Below are 16379 nucleotides of genomic sequence, written 5' to 3'. Positions count from 1 at the left end.
GCCGGCCCTCGTCGCTGGTGTCCGGGGCCAGGCACTGTCTCGGCACACCTGTGCAACTGCTTGGATACGACAGAGGCTGCTCCAAGGGACACTGTGACGCCGTGATGACCCTGAGGGGCCTCTTTGCTCTCCCCCCACAACTGCTTCAGAAACTGTGAGTGTCCACACCTGGGTTCCCACAGTCACCTGTTCAGGACAAGCAGCAAAGAAAGAAGAAGGAATGTTGTGGGACCAAGTGGCTTTTGTGGGGAACTAGTGGGCTCCCCTGAGCCACGTGGGCATCGGGGTCTGCCCGGCTCTCTTGCTTTCTAGAGGCTGTGGGAGGACGCAGGCCACAGCCAGAGGCAAAGCTGGGTAGCCACCAGGTTGTGGCTGCTTTCGGCTCCCTGTGGCACAGCTGTCCTGAGACGGCAGGCCTGAGGGAGCCAGGGAAGACTTGTTTGTAAAGCAGGTTTCATTTTCACATAATACACCCGGTGCTTCCACTGCACTCTCTCACAGTCGTGTGGGCCACAATTCCTTCCAGCTCATGGGAGCTTCCAAATGCCACGAGAAGCAGCCCTTGGTCTGGACCTGAGACCCTCTGACCCCTTCCCTGCTGCAAGACCGCACACTCAAGCAAGCTCCATGTTAAGATGCTTTTCCAGAAGGACCACAGGGAAGGTGGGGGATGGGGAGGTGGAATGAACTACAGAGACACTGGTAATAGGAAAGCAAAGAAGGGGCTAAGGCATCTCCTGGAGGTCACTAGAGGTGACATCTGTCTACCACCTTGTCACTGGGTTAGAAGGGTCAAGGCAAAACACGGCTCTCCTGGCTCGCTTGATCTACTTAAGTCACCTGCGGTTTGCCCCATTCTCAGGAGTAGTTCACGATACCTGTTCAACTTCTCATCTCTGGCCAAGAGTGTCCTTCAAACCAGCCCTTCTCACCGCTGGGGCTCCCCCTGCTTTCCTCTGGCTAGAACCTGGCACGAATGCTCTTCATTCAGTCCTCTGCGGCCACGGGTCTCGGTTAATGGCCCCTTCCACACTGAAAACTCTCCATACATTTCTTTTAAAACCTTTTATTCAATAATATATACTTTTAAAATTATAATATGTAACTGCCCGTCATGCCGTAGATTGCCCCCGTACCCCCACTGTGGAGTCTGTGGTCGGCTAGTTAACGTGGTCTGCTGGTGGCCACAGGCCGAGTCAAGGGGGAGCAGGGGAGCAACAGTAACCCACGACCATTTTGCATACCCTTCACATTTCCCATGCTTTCTGGGTCAGGAGGAAGTCAACAGGAAGCCAAAGGCGTATGAACCTTTTACATTCAGAAGTGAGGTTTGATATACGGTGGTGGGCTGCCCCTTCAGTTGGTCTGGTTCGTGCTGGCCAAACCTGCCACCATTTTGTGTCTGCTCACGGAACGTGCTCTCTCTACACACGTTAAGACGTTTTGATTTGGTTCTTGTTCTGCTTATGGAAAAGTGGGAGGAACCGCAACAGACCTGGGGAAAGAGACGGGAGGAGGGGAAAGACGGCATTAATCAATCTGACCCGGAGTGAGGACAGGCCTTCGCTTGCCTGCGGCTTCCTTCTCTGTAAGAGTGTGGGAGCAGTGTGCAAGCTGGACTTTCCCATGCCACTCAGTGGAAAACCTAGTAAGAGCTAACTTTATGGTCTCAGGTTTCAGCAATACCCTCTTCCTTCCTCTTGTGATCGCCACTCACAGAGGCGGTCTTAGGCATGGCCTTCTGGGAGAGCAAGGGGAAAGCTCTGGGGACATGGCATGTGCTCCCCAGGCCTCTTTCCCACCTCTTGGGTCCGGAACACAGATTTGGAAGCACCATTGGCTTCCACCATGGACCATTCTCTGACAGCCGAGCCACAAGCTCAGCAGTCCAACTCCAGATCCCCATCAGCCCTGACCCAGTTCACTGAGGACATCTCAGGACTAATAATCAGATGACTGTATTTACGCTGGGGAAGCGCCGAGTCCACTAACAAACAAAGAGCAAAAAGGGAGCTCAAATATTTTTAACTCTCCCCTGGGAGCAGCGGTGTGGCATGGCCTGAAAACCCCGTTTCTCCTTCCATGTCCAGCACAGTGGTGTGGGCGGTAAGAAGCCAGCGGCAGAACTCTAGAAGCAGTGCTCAGAGATGGGCACTACAGCAATGAGAAAGGACTATGCCCCCGGGAAGCAGTCACAGAAACATCATTTCATAACTTTCCCTGGGTCAAGGATGGGAGATCCTACGTTCTTAAGAAAGGCCACATGGCGCGGAAGGCTAAGAAAGAAAGGCCTATTTGCCTTTAAGCACTTTGGCAACTGATTTCCAAGTGTCCAGCGCCACAGAGGGATCTGTCAGGGAGAAGCACGCTAATTAAAGACACCACCATCTGCCAAATGCAGATGCACAATAGCGTGTGCCTGCTTGTGATGCACGGAATGCGAGCAGGAAGAGATGTTCATCAAGGCAGAGCACTCTGCCACAGAGGTGAGTCGGGCACTAAAATGGGCCGATCCCAGAAGCAGGTGCCTGAGGCGGAAGTGAGTACCAAGGAACCACAACCGCCCCACCGGGACCCCACTCTGGCCCCACCTCATAGGACTGAAGGTAGGGATCCACTGCATCGCCCATACACCCATGTTCGCAGTTCAAGGTGTACCCCGCCTCTCCCCCAAGACACAGGAAACACAAGCCTAAGGTCCCCATAGCAGTGGCTGGTCTCCCGCTTGTGAAGCTGGTGGTTGTCAACATTTTTATTTATGAAAACAGGACTGAACATGCATTTGTCTTTCCACTAAGGGCAGCAGCACATCAGTCCTGTATCAGTCATCCAGTGATAAAGAGGTGGCCAAGTGTGTCAGAAGTGGTCACTTGGCAAAGATCACAACCCAGGCAGTGGTGCTTTTCTGCGAACAGAAGGAAATGGTTGGCTCCACAGGTCTTGAAGATTTATCCAAGCTTTCCAGGGGGTGGCAAGATTTCTGTCCCAACCTCTTAGTCACCATTTACAGCAAGAAAAGCCAGCAAGTGCAAAACTGTTAATTTATTGATTCAATGAAAGTTATTATTTTTTTGGAACAATCCCCAATACATGCAGTTCAGGATTAAGTATCACATTTGTAGCACATTGTTGAGTCTCTACACAGAAGTACTCAGCTCATCAGCTGTATAACACATCACATCACTTTCCCCAGCCTCCACGGCACCTGCTCGTAGTCGTTTCCATGAACACATCCATAGAGCTCAGAAGTATACGTTATTACTGGTTTTCTTGGCCAGATGTTTTACCGCCACCTCCCCTCCCCCACTCCCACCCTGGGATTAGTTTTTTAAAAGCAGGACGTTAGGCCATCTTAGGTTGATTAAGCTCTCTGACCAACTCTGGCTTCTCATACGCTCCTGTGGACCCTGCTTTTGCTTTTGGAAGGGCTTAGAGTTCAATGACCTTGACTCTGCTCCATTATGATCCACCCCTACTTATTTGTAGGAGGGAAATTTGCTTTATCCTGTGGGTGCTCATGCAGTAACACAGGTTTCTAAACAAATTGTGCAGTCTGAACTGGCATTAAGGGAAACGGCCAAGTGGGCTCTCTTAGAACCATTTCAGTGCATATAAAAAAATTCTTCCAATTGCTGCTTGTGTTCCCCAAAGAATTTTGCTTCCATCCTTAATACAGCACCTGGGAGAACCTAAGTCATTTCCCTGAGTAGGTGTGGACCGAGACCCACAGCCGCCAGCTCTCTCTAGGACTCAGCATCTGCCTGGAGGGCACCACTTCCAGTCCCGCTGGAACCACTCCAGGCTCCATGACCATCTCAGGACACCATTCCAGCTCGTGAAGGTGGTGTCCCTGAACTTTGTCAAGAAGTCATGCTCCCTCCTCAAGATCCACCCTTTGACTGTTTTTCTTATTGGTTCCCTTTCTTTTAACCCCCTCCTGCCTGAGCCCCCAAGGATTATAAGCTCTTCTCCAGCCAAGTAGTCTGAGTCCCTTCCTTCTCTGCAAGGGAGCACAGCAGCTTTGAGCCCCGGGAGCAGCGACGTGCTAGAGGATGTCTGTTCAACCCGGCGCGGCGGCCGGTGTGCAGGCGCCTCAGAGAGCCACCATCGGCACTGCTGTCATTGGTGAGAAGACCCAGGAATGCTTGGTCTGCGCTGTCCACTTGACTTCTCCCACCTAGTCCCCTCCCAGTGATGGGACAGGAGCGGGCAGCTGATACGATCCAGGGCAGAGTGAACTGCAAGCAAGCTGCAGGTGAAAAGATCACTGGGCATCTCATCAGTTCTGCTCTCGCCATGGGACTTGTCAGCTGAAGCCAAGCCTCGCACTCATGCTCACTTGTGGCCCATCAGCCCTGACAGACTGATATGTATTTGGCAAAGGAACATTTTGTTCTCACCATACCAGGCCTATGTCGTTGAACACGGGCAGGACCTGAGATGATAGTGTAACACTACCCTGTTCCCCACATTTTTTGCTTTTCTTTAGGAAATAACTAAGTCCTTATCGTAGGCACTTTTAACCAGTTATAAAGTAACAAAGCAAACAAAATGGCTAATCAAAAATACTGAGATGAACTTAAGAAATAATCTGCTGACCAGACAGGATATTGGGTGGGTAAATATACCACAGCTGAGTCTAAGTATAAGAGCAGACTCCCACTCAAACACACACACACTCACTCTCTCTTTCTCTCTCTCTCTCGCTCTCACACATCTTCTTTCCCTGCCCACGCCCCCCACTCTGGGAACTTTTCATGACCATCTCCTAAGCCAGGTTAAGTATGTGGAAATCTCCAGGGAGCTAGGTTCATCTGGCCACAAAATGGCTCTGTAGATGGGTAAGAGAAAAGGTTAGGACTGGACTCACTTCAATTTGGGAAAGAACCTATAGCCAGCCAGCCAGTTAGTTGTCAAGACCAGACTCAGAAAGGGATGGGCATTTTAAACTCAGTCATACTGTCTAAGGCAGGAAAAGAAGTGAAAAGCATAGGTGGTGGAAAAGTAAACTATGCATAAAAAGAATTCCTCCTGTGTCAGAGCCGCAGTCACAGAGCCAGGATAGGCAGCTTAGCTGTGTCTGCACTGACTAAATCATGATCAACGGAGAGAGGCAGAAGTACGTCCATCACCTGACTATACTCCTCCAGATAATTTCGCTGCATCTGGGGAACCCAAGGAAAAGAAATGGGGTTACTACTTCATCAAGACCCTCCAGTACACTCCTCCTGCCTGGTCCAGACAGGCAACTTAAAAACAAAAACAAAAACAAAAAAAAAACAAGGGTGGGCGAGAATGACAGGAGGAGGTGAGAGGTAGGGGGTAAAAAAGACACACAGCGGCACATCTCCCTGATAATTACCAACAGCGCTGCCTAGAAGGGCACATCAGAAGGCTTCCATGCCTGACATACGAATACAGGTGCAGCTGAGAGCTCATGCCTTGGCTTCCGTTTTCAGGTAGAACAAATGCATACATCAATATACAGAGTGTGCAATATAGGCAGGTAGTATTGGTATGAGAATCTTAACTGAATGCATTTCCTGGCTTTGGGGTCTTATTTTTAATTTTCAATCTGTAACGTCAACTCTAGTAAGAGTTTTATTTGCATTTTAAATTCCCACCAACCAAACGACAAAAATACAATCTACATATAGAGATAGGACCTGCTACCAATACCAATACGATTTTATTGGAATACGGAATGTAAACAGATGTTTTCAAACAAACAATCTAACCTTATAAAAATGTATGGCATTATTAAATAGTTAATAAAGAAATCCTACAGTCTGATGTGGGTTGACACCTCGAGCTCTAGCCTAGCTCGAAGTCCCCACAGCTGTGGCATGGCTCTGCAGCTGGGGAAGGAGACTGCTTGCAAACCAGACTGGTGACAAGTCCCCAAAATGAAATCAGCCTGTTTACTTTTTAAAACAGAATCCAGCTTCCTTTGCTAACACGAAGGCTGGCACAATGGATCCCGAGCTTTGACACTGACTCCAGGAGCTCCAACCCACCCCCCAGGCTCCCCAGATGATGACTGTTCCGTCACCGGGGTACGGGCTGGCCCTGCACACACAACCCCAGTCCCTGCCTGTGAGAAGGACAGCTCTGCCATCACGTTCACATATGACCTCTTGGAGCTTCCAAATGCAGCTTACCCTGATTATAGAGGGAAATTGCTTCTCATGGGGATAAAAAGGCAAAAAGGGTGGGGGGTGGGGGAAGAGTACATTTTCTCACTCAATAGGTCTTTTCCTAAATACATTCTAATAGGATGTTACCCTCATTCCCCAACCTGCCTGAAGACCTACTTTCCAGCTTTCATTATAGTTATGACCAAAAAGTCTCTATTTCAGGGAGGTGCATGAAAACAGGTGCACACACAGGGATGTATGTGCTGGGAAATGGTGAGGTTTTCCTTACAAGGCTGCAAAAAGAAAAAAGGCTACACGGAAAAAATAGCAACAAGATTTTATGGTTAGGTAAATCAACAAAGGTTACAGTGAGCTCCAAGTTATGCACTTCGCATCAAATTTCTGATGAGACAGAGGGACCTGTTCATGGCGTCACAAGGTTTCAAGTGATGCCTGCTGATGGCAAAGGGGCCTCTTGTGAGCGCCTGCAGTGTGCTCCCAAATGAATACACTTAGAAGAAAACTGCAGGGGTGAGGTACATTTCCCAGAGAGCTCATGTCATAAAAAAATACATAAAACATGAATTTGTAAAAGAGCTTTAAAAAAAAAATACTGTCACTGTTTTAATATCTCCTTTTCATAAATGAGGCTGGTGTGTCAGTATAGACTGCTGACATTTTGCTAAATCTTGAGCCTGAATCTCACACCAAAGGAAACCCAGACCACAGTGGAATAGATAGGAAGTCAGATATTCAGAGCTTGTTGACTGAACGGGTTAATTCAACAGTGGCCTCCTGTTAAATAAAGGTAAATGGACAACAACTCCGAGTCTCTCCTCTCCCATGCATTCCAAAGGGAGCGTTCCCTCAGATCCTGAACTATGGGCATCGTCCTGCCGCCACAACGGCAGCTCCCTGTAGACTAGTACTGGGGGATTTCTTTCTTTTTGACAGACAGTTAGGTCTTTACTCTTCTTTGCATTTAGAAGGAATGACTAGAATTTCTTTTTATCACATTGTAGTTTTCCTTCAAGATTTGGGTTTGGTTGGTTGGTTTTACTGGCAAGCATCAATGACGCATTACCCGTCGCCTTCCAAGTCTTCACCGGGCTGCCGTGAGGCCACTGGAAAGCACAGCATTGTCTGCAGAAGGCTGGGACTGCTCCTTCACCACGGGGTCTGCAAGAAAACAGGATGGAAGTCAGCCGAATCTGGGCTGGAAACCATGGGAGGCACCATCATGACAATCCCCCTTCTGCAGTGGGGTAGAGAGAGACGGACGACTGACGGGAAAGCCAGGGTCAGAAGGACAACAGAAATTACAGAACTAAGGTTAGAGAAAAATCAGACACTGAAAACTAATCAGGGGAATTTGCTCTTCTAGTCAGTTCCTGCACTTCCTTCAAAGGGCAAGTTCAACTACGGAGACTCTTGGAAAACAGAGGTCCACAAACATTGACTTCCCACTGTTCAAAATCACTACTAATCTTCTTATGTGTTATTTTCCTTGAATACTAATGTCAGGTCCAACCCCCAATTTCTTCAAATCATGGGCAGTAATGAGCACTTGGGAGCAAAGGAATGAAAAGAGCCATTAGAAGACCTATCAATTTTAAGCAACAGTCATTTGAAACACTTTTTATTTTTTTTTAAACAGAAGATGTGTATTCAGAAAAGTAGACAGATCATTAATTACGTATTACAAACATCAGAATTCTTAACTGACTAACTCAGAGGGTGAAAATAGCTTCCTGTGCCAGAAATTGGAAAGAGGGACCCCTGCGTTGTGCTTATCTGAGGTCCAGAAGGCCGAAGGGTAAAACCTTTCCAATTTGTTGTCCACTAATGCTTACAGGCCAGCTGGTTCAAGAATTGTATAATACAGGTAAGATTTGCTTAATCTCTAGAAGGGAAGAAAAGAAAGGAAGATAGCATACTAGCCAACCCAATAGACAGGCTGAAGGTTTTTTTCTTGATTCAGAGAGTGAGCTAAGACAGGTCCTGTAACCTTTATCCCCAGTCTCCTGTGCATGGACCATATCATCTCATGTTGCCAGCAACTAAGAGGAAAGCTTATTTGAGACCTCCCGTATTGTGGGGGAGGGTGGTACACATGCAGACAATAAGCAACCCAGGCACTAATCCATACCCACACTATGAAGGGAGGCCCCAAAATTCTTTAACTGAAGTAGGATTTTAGTGAGGTCTTTCCACACCTGCTTTCCTTTTCTCAAATTCCTTCTATTTATTTAACTCATTTCCTTCTTTAAAAATATACCACAGTCACCTTATTACTTTAGACTACTTGTTTTTTGAGGGGAAGGTATCTTGGGTTAGGGTCCCACACAATTGTATATATCTGAAAACAATGTTCAGGTGCTCGTGATCTCCCAACTCAGGGCCACAGGGAATGGTCCACAGACCAGACTCAAGGAGAACTAAGGGAGCGGACAAGCAAACACCGTGCAGACCAAGAAACAGAACTGCAAAACTGTCTCAACAGTCGAGAACCAATGAGGCCAAATTCCACGGATGATTCAATCCAAACAGCTAGAATTCTGACTGGCCTCAAAGACTATTTCTCCTGTAATAAACTATACCCCGGGAGACTCACAGAAGTACGGGTGCTCCATGGCCTCTTTGGCAGTCAGTCTCTGTTGATGGTCGTATCGCAGAAGTTTGTCCAGAAGATCTAGAGCCTCGGGGCTGACGAGGTGTCTGTTCTCACTATGGATAAAGTTTTCCCAGCGTTTCCGTGAATGTCTGAGAAGGAAAGGGAAGCGTTAGTACCGAGATTCTATTCAACAAGACTCCTGATGTTACTAGGGCTAAAGGCAACAAAATCTTAGACTACTGCACTGATTTCAATCTCATTCAATCCCTTTCTCACCGTATCTGCCCCACCCCCACAGGGACATTCGCAGCATCCTGAAACAAAAACCATGCTCTCTGACAAATAAAAGGAGCAAAAACTTCGATGTCTCGTTTACAATCTGTGGCACCTTCCTAGATCACCTCTTATGCATCAGGCTTTTAGTCCATTTGGTGAGGCACAGAGGTGATGGGAGTTATTTTTGTTCAGCAGAAATATTTAGAGAGCCAACCTCAGAAATCTAGAGGCTCCATAAAACACTGAAAATTGCCAATGCATTTACTTTTCTTTCTTTCTTTCCTTTTTTTAAAAGATTTTCTTTATTTGACAGAGAGACCAGAAGCAGGCAGAGAGGCAGGTAGAGACAGAGAGGGAAACAGGCTCCCCGTTGAGCAGAGAGCCCGATGTGGGGCTCGATCCCAGGACCCTGAAATCATGACCTGAGCTGAAGGCAGAGGCTTAATCCACTGAGCCCCCCAGATGCCCCAATGCATTTACTTTTCAATACTATTGCACTGTACCTGCAAATATGCTTTAAAATCCACTATCTTTTTTTTTCTTTTAAAGATTTTATTTATTTTATTTGACAGATGGAGATCACAAGTACACAGAGAAGCAGGCAGAGAGAGAGGAGGAGGCAGGCTCCCCGCTGAGCAGAAAGCCCGATGCAGGGCTCAATCCTAAGACCCCAGGATCATGACTTGAGCCGAAGGCAGAGGCCTTAACCACTGAGCCACCCAGGTGCCCCAAAATTTGCTATCTTGTAAAAATCCATTACACAGAAAAAAAAACCTATAAAGCTCTTACTCAAAGAAGAAACACAGCTTTCTAAGATTTTTCCATTAAAATAAGCATATGCTGTATCAGAAAGCTTTTTTCCTGTAATAGGATTTTGTCTTCCATTTTCTACTGACAGGTTATCTCTTAGAGAAGTACAGTGACCAGAAGACACATGTAAACAATGCCTAGATACCTCAAAGCAAGTTAAAAAAAAAAAAAAAATACAGGCAAAAAAGGGAGGAGGTTTCAATTTTGCTATGATTAGCAAGTGATTTCAGCGACATTCCCAGTTCTGAAATAGGGTAAGTTAAAACTCTCATTCTCTCTCCCTCTCTTACTTACTGTCCCAGGATATCGTTGAAGTGTGGATCTAGGTCTATGTGATATTTCTTCAGATACCCATACAGCTCATCTGTACCCAGAACCTTGGCAATGCGAACAAGCTGAAACACAAAACAAACTGACCAAATCACTGAGCACAGAGCTCACTGCAGGCCTGGGAGGACACGATCCCAAGGCACTGGGGACTTCCACACCACTGGGTTCCCAGGGACCAGATGCAGGCTGAAGCCTGGGGCACACAGGCAGCAGACCCCAGGACATGATGGTCACAGAACACAAATTTCCAAACCGCCTTTAAAATGGTAACAACTTACGACAATAATCTTCCAGAAGCTGACCAATTCTGGGGACATCACAATCTAATGACTAACAGTCTGGTTTTATTAGACAAGGGCTGCCCGACTTCTTCACAGGACTCTCTCTGGAAGTTGCGCATTAGAGAGTTTTATCTGTCTCTACATTTGGGGACCTGGTAACCACAAAGGGTCATACAATTCTCTACCCTGAAGGAAAACTTCTATGCAGACACTAAGTGACACTTAGCGGCTTGAGGACAACATCCCTGTCATAGGACTCCATTTTCTTGGCATCTGCCCCACATGGGGAAGAGCCAGTCACTGTTTACTCACCTGGTCGTAGTTGTCCTGTCCGTGAAAGAAGGGCTCCTTTCGAAAGATCATGCTGGCTAACATACAGCCCAAACTCCACATGTCCAAGCTGTAATCATACATCTGGGGAAATAAGGTCAGCCTGTCAGTGAAGGGTGTTATAAATGCATTTCTCTGATCTGGATTTTTAGTCTTTAGTTGACCTTGGCATATATTTTAGAATTCAAAGAAAAAAAAAGTTACTGAGAAAAGTCTGAAATTAACACTTCAGGCTTGGTTCTGAATGTATCCAAAGAACAAAGGAGGAGAAGCTCTAAGAAAACACACAAAGGCGGGGGAGATGCTTGGCTAGGAGTTTTACCTGATAGTCCACAAGGAGCTCCGGGCCCTTGAAATATCTCGAGGCTACACGGACATTGTACTCCTGAGCAGGATGGTAGAACTCTGCCAGACCCCAGTCTATCAGTCGCAGCTACAAACATGACAGAAATCAAACACGTAAAGGAGTGATTCCAGATGCCCATGCCTTAGAACAAGGCCACATCACATCAGTTAACAATTATGTGGGCCACATGAAAAATGCTAGCAAAAATTACACTTTCAGCAACAGTGGAAGGGTCCCTTCTAGGGCAGAGCACTCAGAATCTTATTTGCTTTTTCTTTTTTAAAACTTAAATGATCCTGTTTTTTCATTCTCTTCAGATCAGTCAAGCTTAAGCCTTTGACTCTGTCCATTTCGCTGGCATATATAACACACTCCTCTGTCAATAACAGCTGCCACGACTGACAGGGTTGGGGACACAGGCCCCAGTCCAGGCTTGAAGCACTGCTCCAGCCTTTTGTTCATCTCCTAGCAGTGGATTCGTCCACTCACCTATCAGGGACAACTAGAACCAGATATCAAAAATAGGAGAGACCCAAGTGTACTCGTAAGGCCAGGCACACTGATTGGTCTTAGAGTCATTAAAATGAGGAGAAACCATCAGCTGGAGTTTCTTTGCATGGCCCTCTGGAAAACCATGACCGAAGTAAACACGGGACGACAGTGAGGCTCGGCTGCCTACTTTCCTTGCGTACACCTATGCAAAGTAGACAGCAACACCAGAGACTGAAGAGGGAACAGTAACAAAAGTCTGCCAAAGACAGCGGTAAATGGGTCTGGTCTGCAGTACCACCTGCAGTCTGCCCTAGGCCTTCCACGGAAAGCCTTGTCGCTGCCTGGCTGCAATGGTACCTTTTTCTGCTGGTGATCTATCATGACATTGTGAGGTTTCACATCCCTGTGCATGATTCCCTTGCTGTGGCAGTAATCCAGGGCCTATTAGACAAGAAAGCACAGAGAAAAGTAAGCAAACCATCTACCAACCGCGATGCAAGCATATTCTTATTATTTGTGACAGCTTGGCTTGGATGCACTCTCCCAAAGAGCAGCTTACAGTCTGTGAGAGAGAAGAATAGGCATGCTTCAGAAGGCTCCCCTTGCTCTGGGGGCACCCTATGCCGGCAGCTGGTGGAGAGGGGGCTCTGTGAGGGAGGGGTCAGGGAGACGCTTCCTACCTAGGAGTTAGTAGATAGCACTTCACCAGCCACCTAGATTTAGAAATCCTACACTCATCTGTTGGTCTAGCTTGATGGGTTTAAAACCAGATCTGGGAAACTCACCAGAGTCCCCTCTCACAGTGGTTCAAATGGCACGCAAGAGTCACTGTGGGAATGAAGATGTGTCGTTCAACATGGACCCAGTGTTCTAGTATTAATATTTTCTTTTACAAATAACCCCTAAGCCAGGGGCCTTTAAGAGTTCTATTTTTACTCTAAGGGAAGATATTGCTCCCTACAAGACAGATGACACGCAGATACGATTTTAAGCATAGAAGTCCATGATTTCCTTTAGCACACTCACAGAGTTGTGCGACCGGCACCACAATCCAGTCTTGGAACTCTGCCACCATCCCAAGAATTCCCTGTCAGCTTGCCTGTGATCGGTCCCCACTCCTCTTTGCCCCTACCTCAGCCGTAACCACAAACCTGCTGTTACTGCCGAACTGCCTTTTCTGGGCATTTTTAAAGTGAGATAATACAATATACAGTACTCTGCCTTCCTTTCCTCAGCATAATGTTGCCGAGACTCCTCTCTGTCCCTTCTGTGTTGCTGAGTAGTAATCCGCTGCAGGGCTGTCCTAGCTGACGGACATCTGGGTTATCTCCAGTCTGGGGCTAAACAAAGAACACTGCTTATGCATGTTCACGTAAAGGTCTCTGAGAAGACACAGGCTTTCATTGCTCTTACACAGATTCTTGAGGGTGGAAGCGCTGAGCTGTTAGTTTACATTGAACTTTTTAAGTCTGCCTGATCGTTTTCCAAAGTGCCTGCTCCATTTTACATCCCCAGCAGTCACGTATGAAGGTTCCGGTTTCATCACTTTCTTGCCAACAACTTGTCACTGGTTCATCCTCGGGATTTGCGCCTTTCTGGAGGGTCTCACGTGGGCTCTCACGTGGATCTGAATTGTATTTCCTAAATGGGTGATCAAGAGGACATCTTTTTTTTTTTTTAAGAGGACATCTTTTTGAGTCTTAGTGGTCATCCTGCATCTTCTTTGGATAAATACTGATTCAATTTTTTTTTTTTTGTCATTTTTATCTTTTACCATTTTTTTCTTTGGGTGCCTTGTTTGTTTTAGATAATACAAAAATTTGCTTCTAATTTTCCCTTTCTGAATACAGTAACTATTCTCACACATTTTAAATTAGGCCTTCTGGCTTGTCTTCAAAGCACTGCAGCCTACTTGACTGCCATGATTTCCTCCTTAGGTAATAAGAATCATAGCAACCCATCATCTCGTGCTTCCTACTATGTGCCTGGCACTGAGTACTTTTAGGGGAGTTTTCTACAAGACAAGATTAGGGTTTTTCCAACTCGGCATTGCTGACATCTTGGACACCTGGGACTTGGGGTAATTCTTGGCTGGGAGAGCTGTCCTGTGCACGGCAGGATGTTTAACAGAATCCCTGGCTTCTTCCCACCAAATGCCAGTTACATTCTTCCCCATTGTGACAACCAAAAATGGTTCCAGATTTTGCCAAACTGACCTGATTGAGAACCACTGGACTAGGTCAGAGAATGAGCTCTAGGATCAGCATTCCAGGAATAAACAAATTCTGCTTTCCCCAGACACAAAGAAGTAGATAGCATACGATGCTTAATATACGAGGGTTAAAAAACAGACAAAGGGCGCCTGGGTGGCTCAGTGGGTTAAGCCTCTGCTTTCGGCTCGGGTCATGATCCCAGGGTTCTGGGATCGAGCCCCGCATCGGGCTCTTTATTCAGCAGGAGCCTGCTTTCCTTCCTCTCTGCCTACTTGTGATCTCTGTCTGTCAAGTAAATTAAAAAAAAAAAAAAAAAAAAAAAAAAAATTAAAAAACAGACAAAACTAAACTATGGTGGTACAAGCATCTTCAGAAAAGGGATTCTGAAGAGAAGGGGCATAGGGGCATATGCGAGCCTTCTGGGGTATTTGTTAATATTCTCTACCAGACCTGTCCAATAGAACTTTCTGTAATGACAGGAATATTCTACAGCTGCACTAATATAGTAGCCACTAGCCACAGGAGGCCATTGAACACTGAAATACGGCTGCTGCAATTAAGGCATAGATTAAAGAGCTCCCTGTGGGCAACAGCTACTATACTGGGCAGCACAGTACCATATAGATCTGGGTGAAGGTTTCACTTATGTAAAAACCCAAAAACCTGTACGCTTAAGAATTATTCATTTATAGAAGTTCTACTTCAATTTAATTTTTCTCTTTGTTTTGCTTCACAACAACAGGTGTAGCAAGATTCTACAATGGCTTTGTGGCAGTGTCTTTTGAAACTAGGGCTCCTGAGGACACACCTCCCTGGATTTGAATCGGGAGACTGCACTGTGTACCCAGCAACCACTCAATAGCCCTAGCCTCAGTTTCTTTGACATTTTCCGTGAAGCTGAAGATCTCCTCTTCCTCAATCCCCATTTTATTACCCCAAAGAAAAAATTCAGCAAGTATCGATTCTGTTATTTTGCCTAGTCTTTGCCCAAAGGAATGAACTAATTAGTACCATAATACCTGGGGTGTAAGAAAAACCTAAGGAGAGCAGAGGCTGAACAAGGACAGTAAGGGAATTAACTCTTTTGCCAAGTTCACTAGTCAGACTCCCTGTGGAGTCACTGACATGCTTTTAAATTCCTTGGGGGAGTTATTTCAGTTTCAAAATCTGGTATTATCTGACCATTAAGCATGAAAAACATTTTTCAAACTTCGTCTGGGGTTCTGTGCCTCATTAGCAGAAAGAATGCCCTTACTGGCTAGCTGTTACCTCCAGAAAGCAGAAGGGATATCAGACACACAGTACCATCTACATGACCCGCCTGTGAAGACCTGCATCATTGGGATGTCTTCCCATGACTTAAGCACAGCTGTACTAGGTTTAAATCTTCATCTTTGGTGTGCTAAGTGAAAACCACAAAATCTTAATACCTTACTTAAAAAAAAAAAATAACCAACTGTTGGATTTGGATTGCTGCTCTCACTGGGTGGATGCATTGGGTTCTCCGGCAAGCACCTCCAGAGAAGGAGCTAGCAGATTGCTTTTAAGAGCACAACACTGCAAACCTCTTCCCCATGGACACCTTCCATTCTGGTCTGGAGAGGACATGCAGAAAGGTGTGATAAAGCAAGCTCTACCTTCACATGCTTCTGATATTACTGGCAAAAGAAAGACCCATTAGTTTTAAGAGTGGACTCTTAGAAAATTGGCCACCCTGGTACTAATGAAAAGTGGTTTGTATAAGCGCTTCTAAGAAAACACATTTACCTCACAAGCTAGTTCTCCAAACCCCCATTCCCTAAAGCTTAGCTTTAATTAAACAAGGGATTTTGTTCAAGTAACTGTTCACAATCCCATTAAACTCCTCTTGGCAATTTTCTTCAATAATGCTAATAACTCAGTCATCTCTATCTCTCAGAGGCTCTTAAATTGAGATCCACACCCCCCATAAAACTTCATGTAATACTGTATATTTATACATGTATTTCAGGGGGAGTTTATATGTTCTCTTTAGATTCGTAGTGATCCATGACTCAAAACTACTTAGGAGCCATTGGTCTATTCCATTTGATAAGCCATTTTAGAATTCTTTACCTAAGTGTTCATCTAGACAAACTAAAACTAAAAAAGACCATTCCTCCATCAACCAGTAATGTTTCAAAATTTCCGTCTTGGCAGATTACTAAGACAGCTAGAGGGCCACTGCCCCACCCCCAAACCCCCAACCCGCCATCACCTCTCCGTGCGTGTACACATCAGTCAAGGCTGGAGGATAGGCTGGGAAGGGGATTGTGAGTGATGGCAGGAGAAAGATGGCCACAGAGGCCTACCTCCCAGCACGCACGTCCCTCCAGACTGTGATTTCAATGCTCTGCCCATCAAAAGGCGAAGTCTACTTCCCCATTCTTTGAATCTAGGCTTGGCCAGGATTTCTTTGGCCAATAGGGCATTAGGAGACAATGATTAAAGCAGAGGCTTGAAAAGCGCTTACACATCAAACTTTGCCCTCTCGTGGAAGTAGGAACCGAGGCCACCACAGGAAGAAGCAGC

At 46.1% G+C, this 16379-nt stretch overlaps 1 protein-coding gene and 1 long non-coding RNA gene across 4 annotated transcripts in view; one reads left to right on the top strand and one right to left on the bottom strand.

Annotated features, from left to right (window-relative positions):
- The first annotated feature begins 24 nt into the window (after window positions 1-24).
- LOC131817838 (uncharacterized) lies at window positions 25-14785 on the top strand. The gene is made up of 2 exons (XR_009348597.1): window positions 25-154; window positions 14572-14785. It is a non-coding gene; the product is annotated as an uncharacterized LOC131817838 (long non-coding RNA).
- CSNK2A2 (casein kinase 2 alpha 2) overlaps window positions 1051-16379 on the bottom strand; it is a 37930-nt gene continuing 22601 nt past the window's right edge. For 2 of the 3 annotated variants that reach the window (XM_059151578.1, XM_059151576.1), the window contains 7 exons: window positions 11974-12057; window positions 11101-11211; window positions 10761-10862; window positions 10132-10232; window positions 8752-8900; window positions 7222-7316; window positions 1051-1495 (listed from right to left, as the gene is read on the bottom strand). In XM_059151578.1, the coding sequence (XP_059007561.1) occupies window positions 7240-7316; window positions 8752-8900; window positions 10132-10232; window positions 10761-10862; window positions 11101-11211; window positions 11974-12057 (624 nt within the window). In that variant the 3' untranslated portion in view covers window positions 1051-1495; window positions 7222-7239. Of the gene's footprint in view, window positions 1496-3027; window positions 7317-8751; window positions 8901-10131; window positions 10233-10760; window positions 10863-11100; window positions 11212-11973; window positions 12058-16379 lie in introns of those variants that run through there. The other variant, XM_059151577.1, reaches the window with a different exon arrangement.

This window comes from Mustela lutreola, chromosome 16, assembly GCF_030435805.1.
Source record: "Mustela lutreola isolate mMusLut2 chromosome 16, mMusLut2.pri, whole genome shotgun sequence".
In the NCBI taxonomy this organism is placed as follows: Eukaryota; Metazoa; Chordata; class Mammalia; order Carnivora; family Mustelidae; genus Mustela; species Mustela lutreola.
The sequence above is the reverse complement of the archived record's forward strand: the minus strand, read 5'-3'. Positions and strand labels throughout refer to the sequence as shown.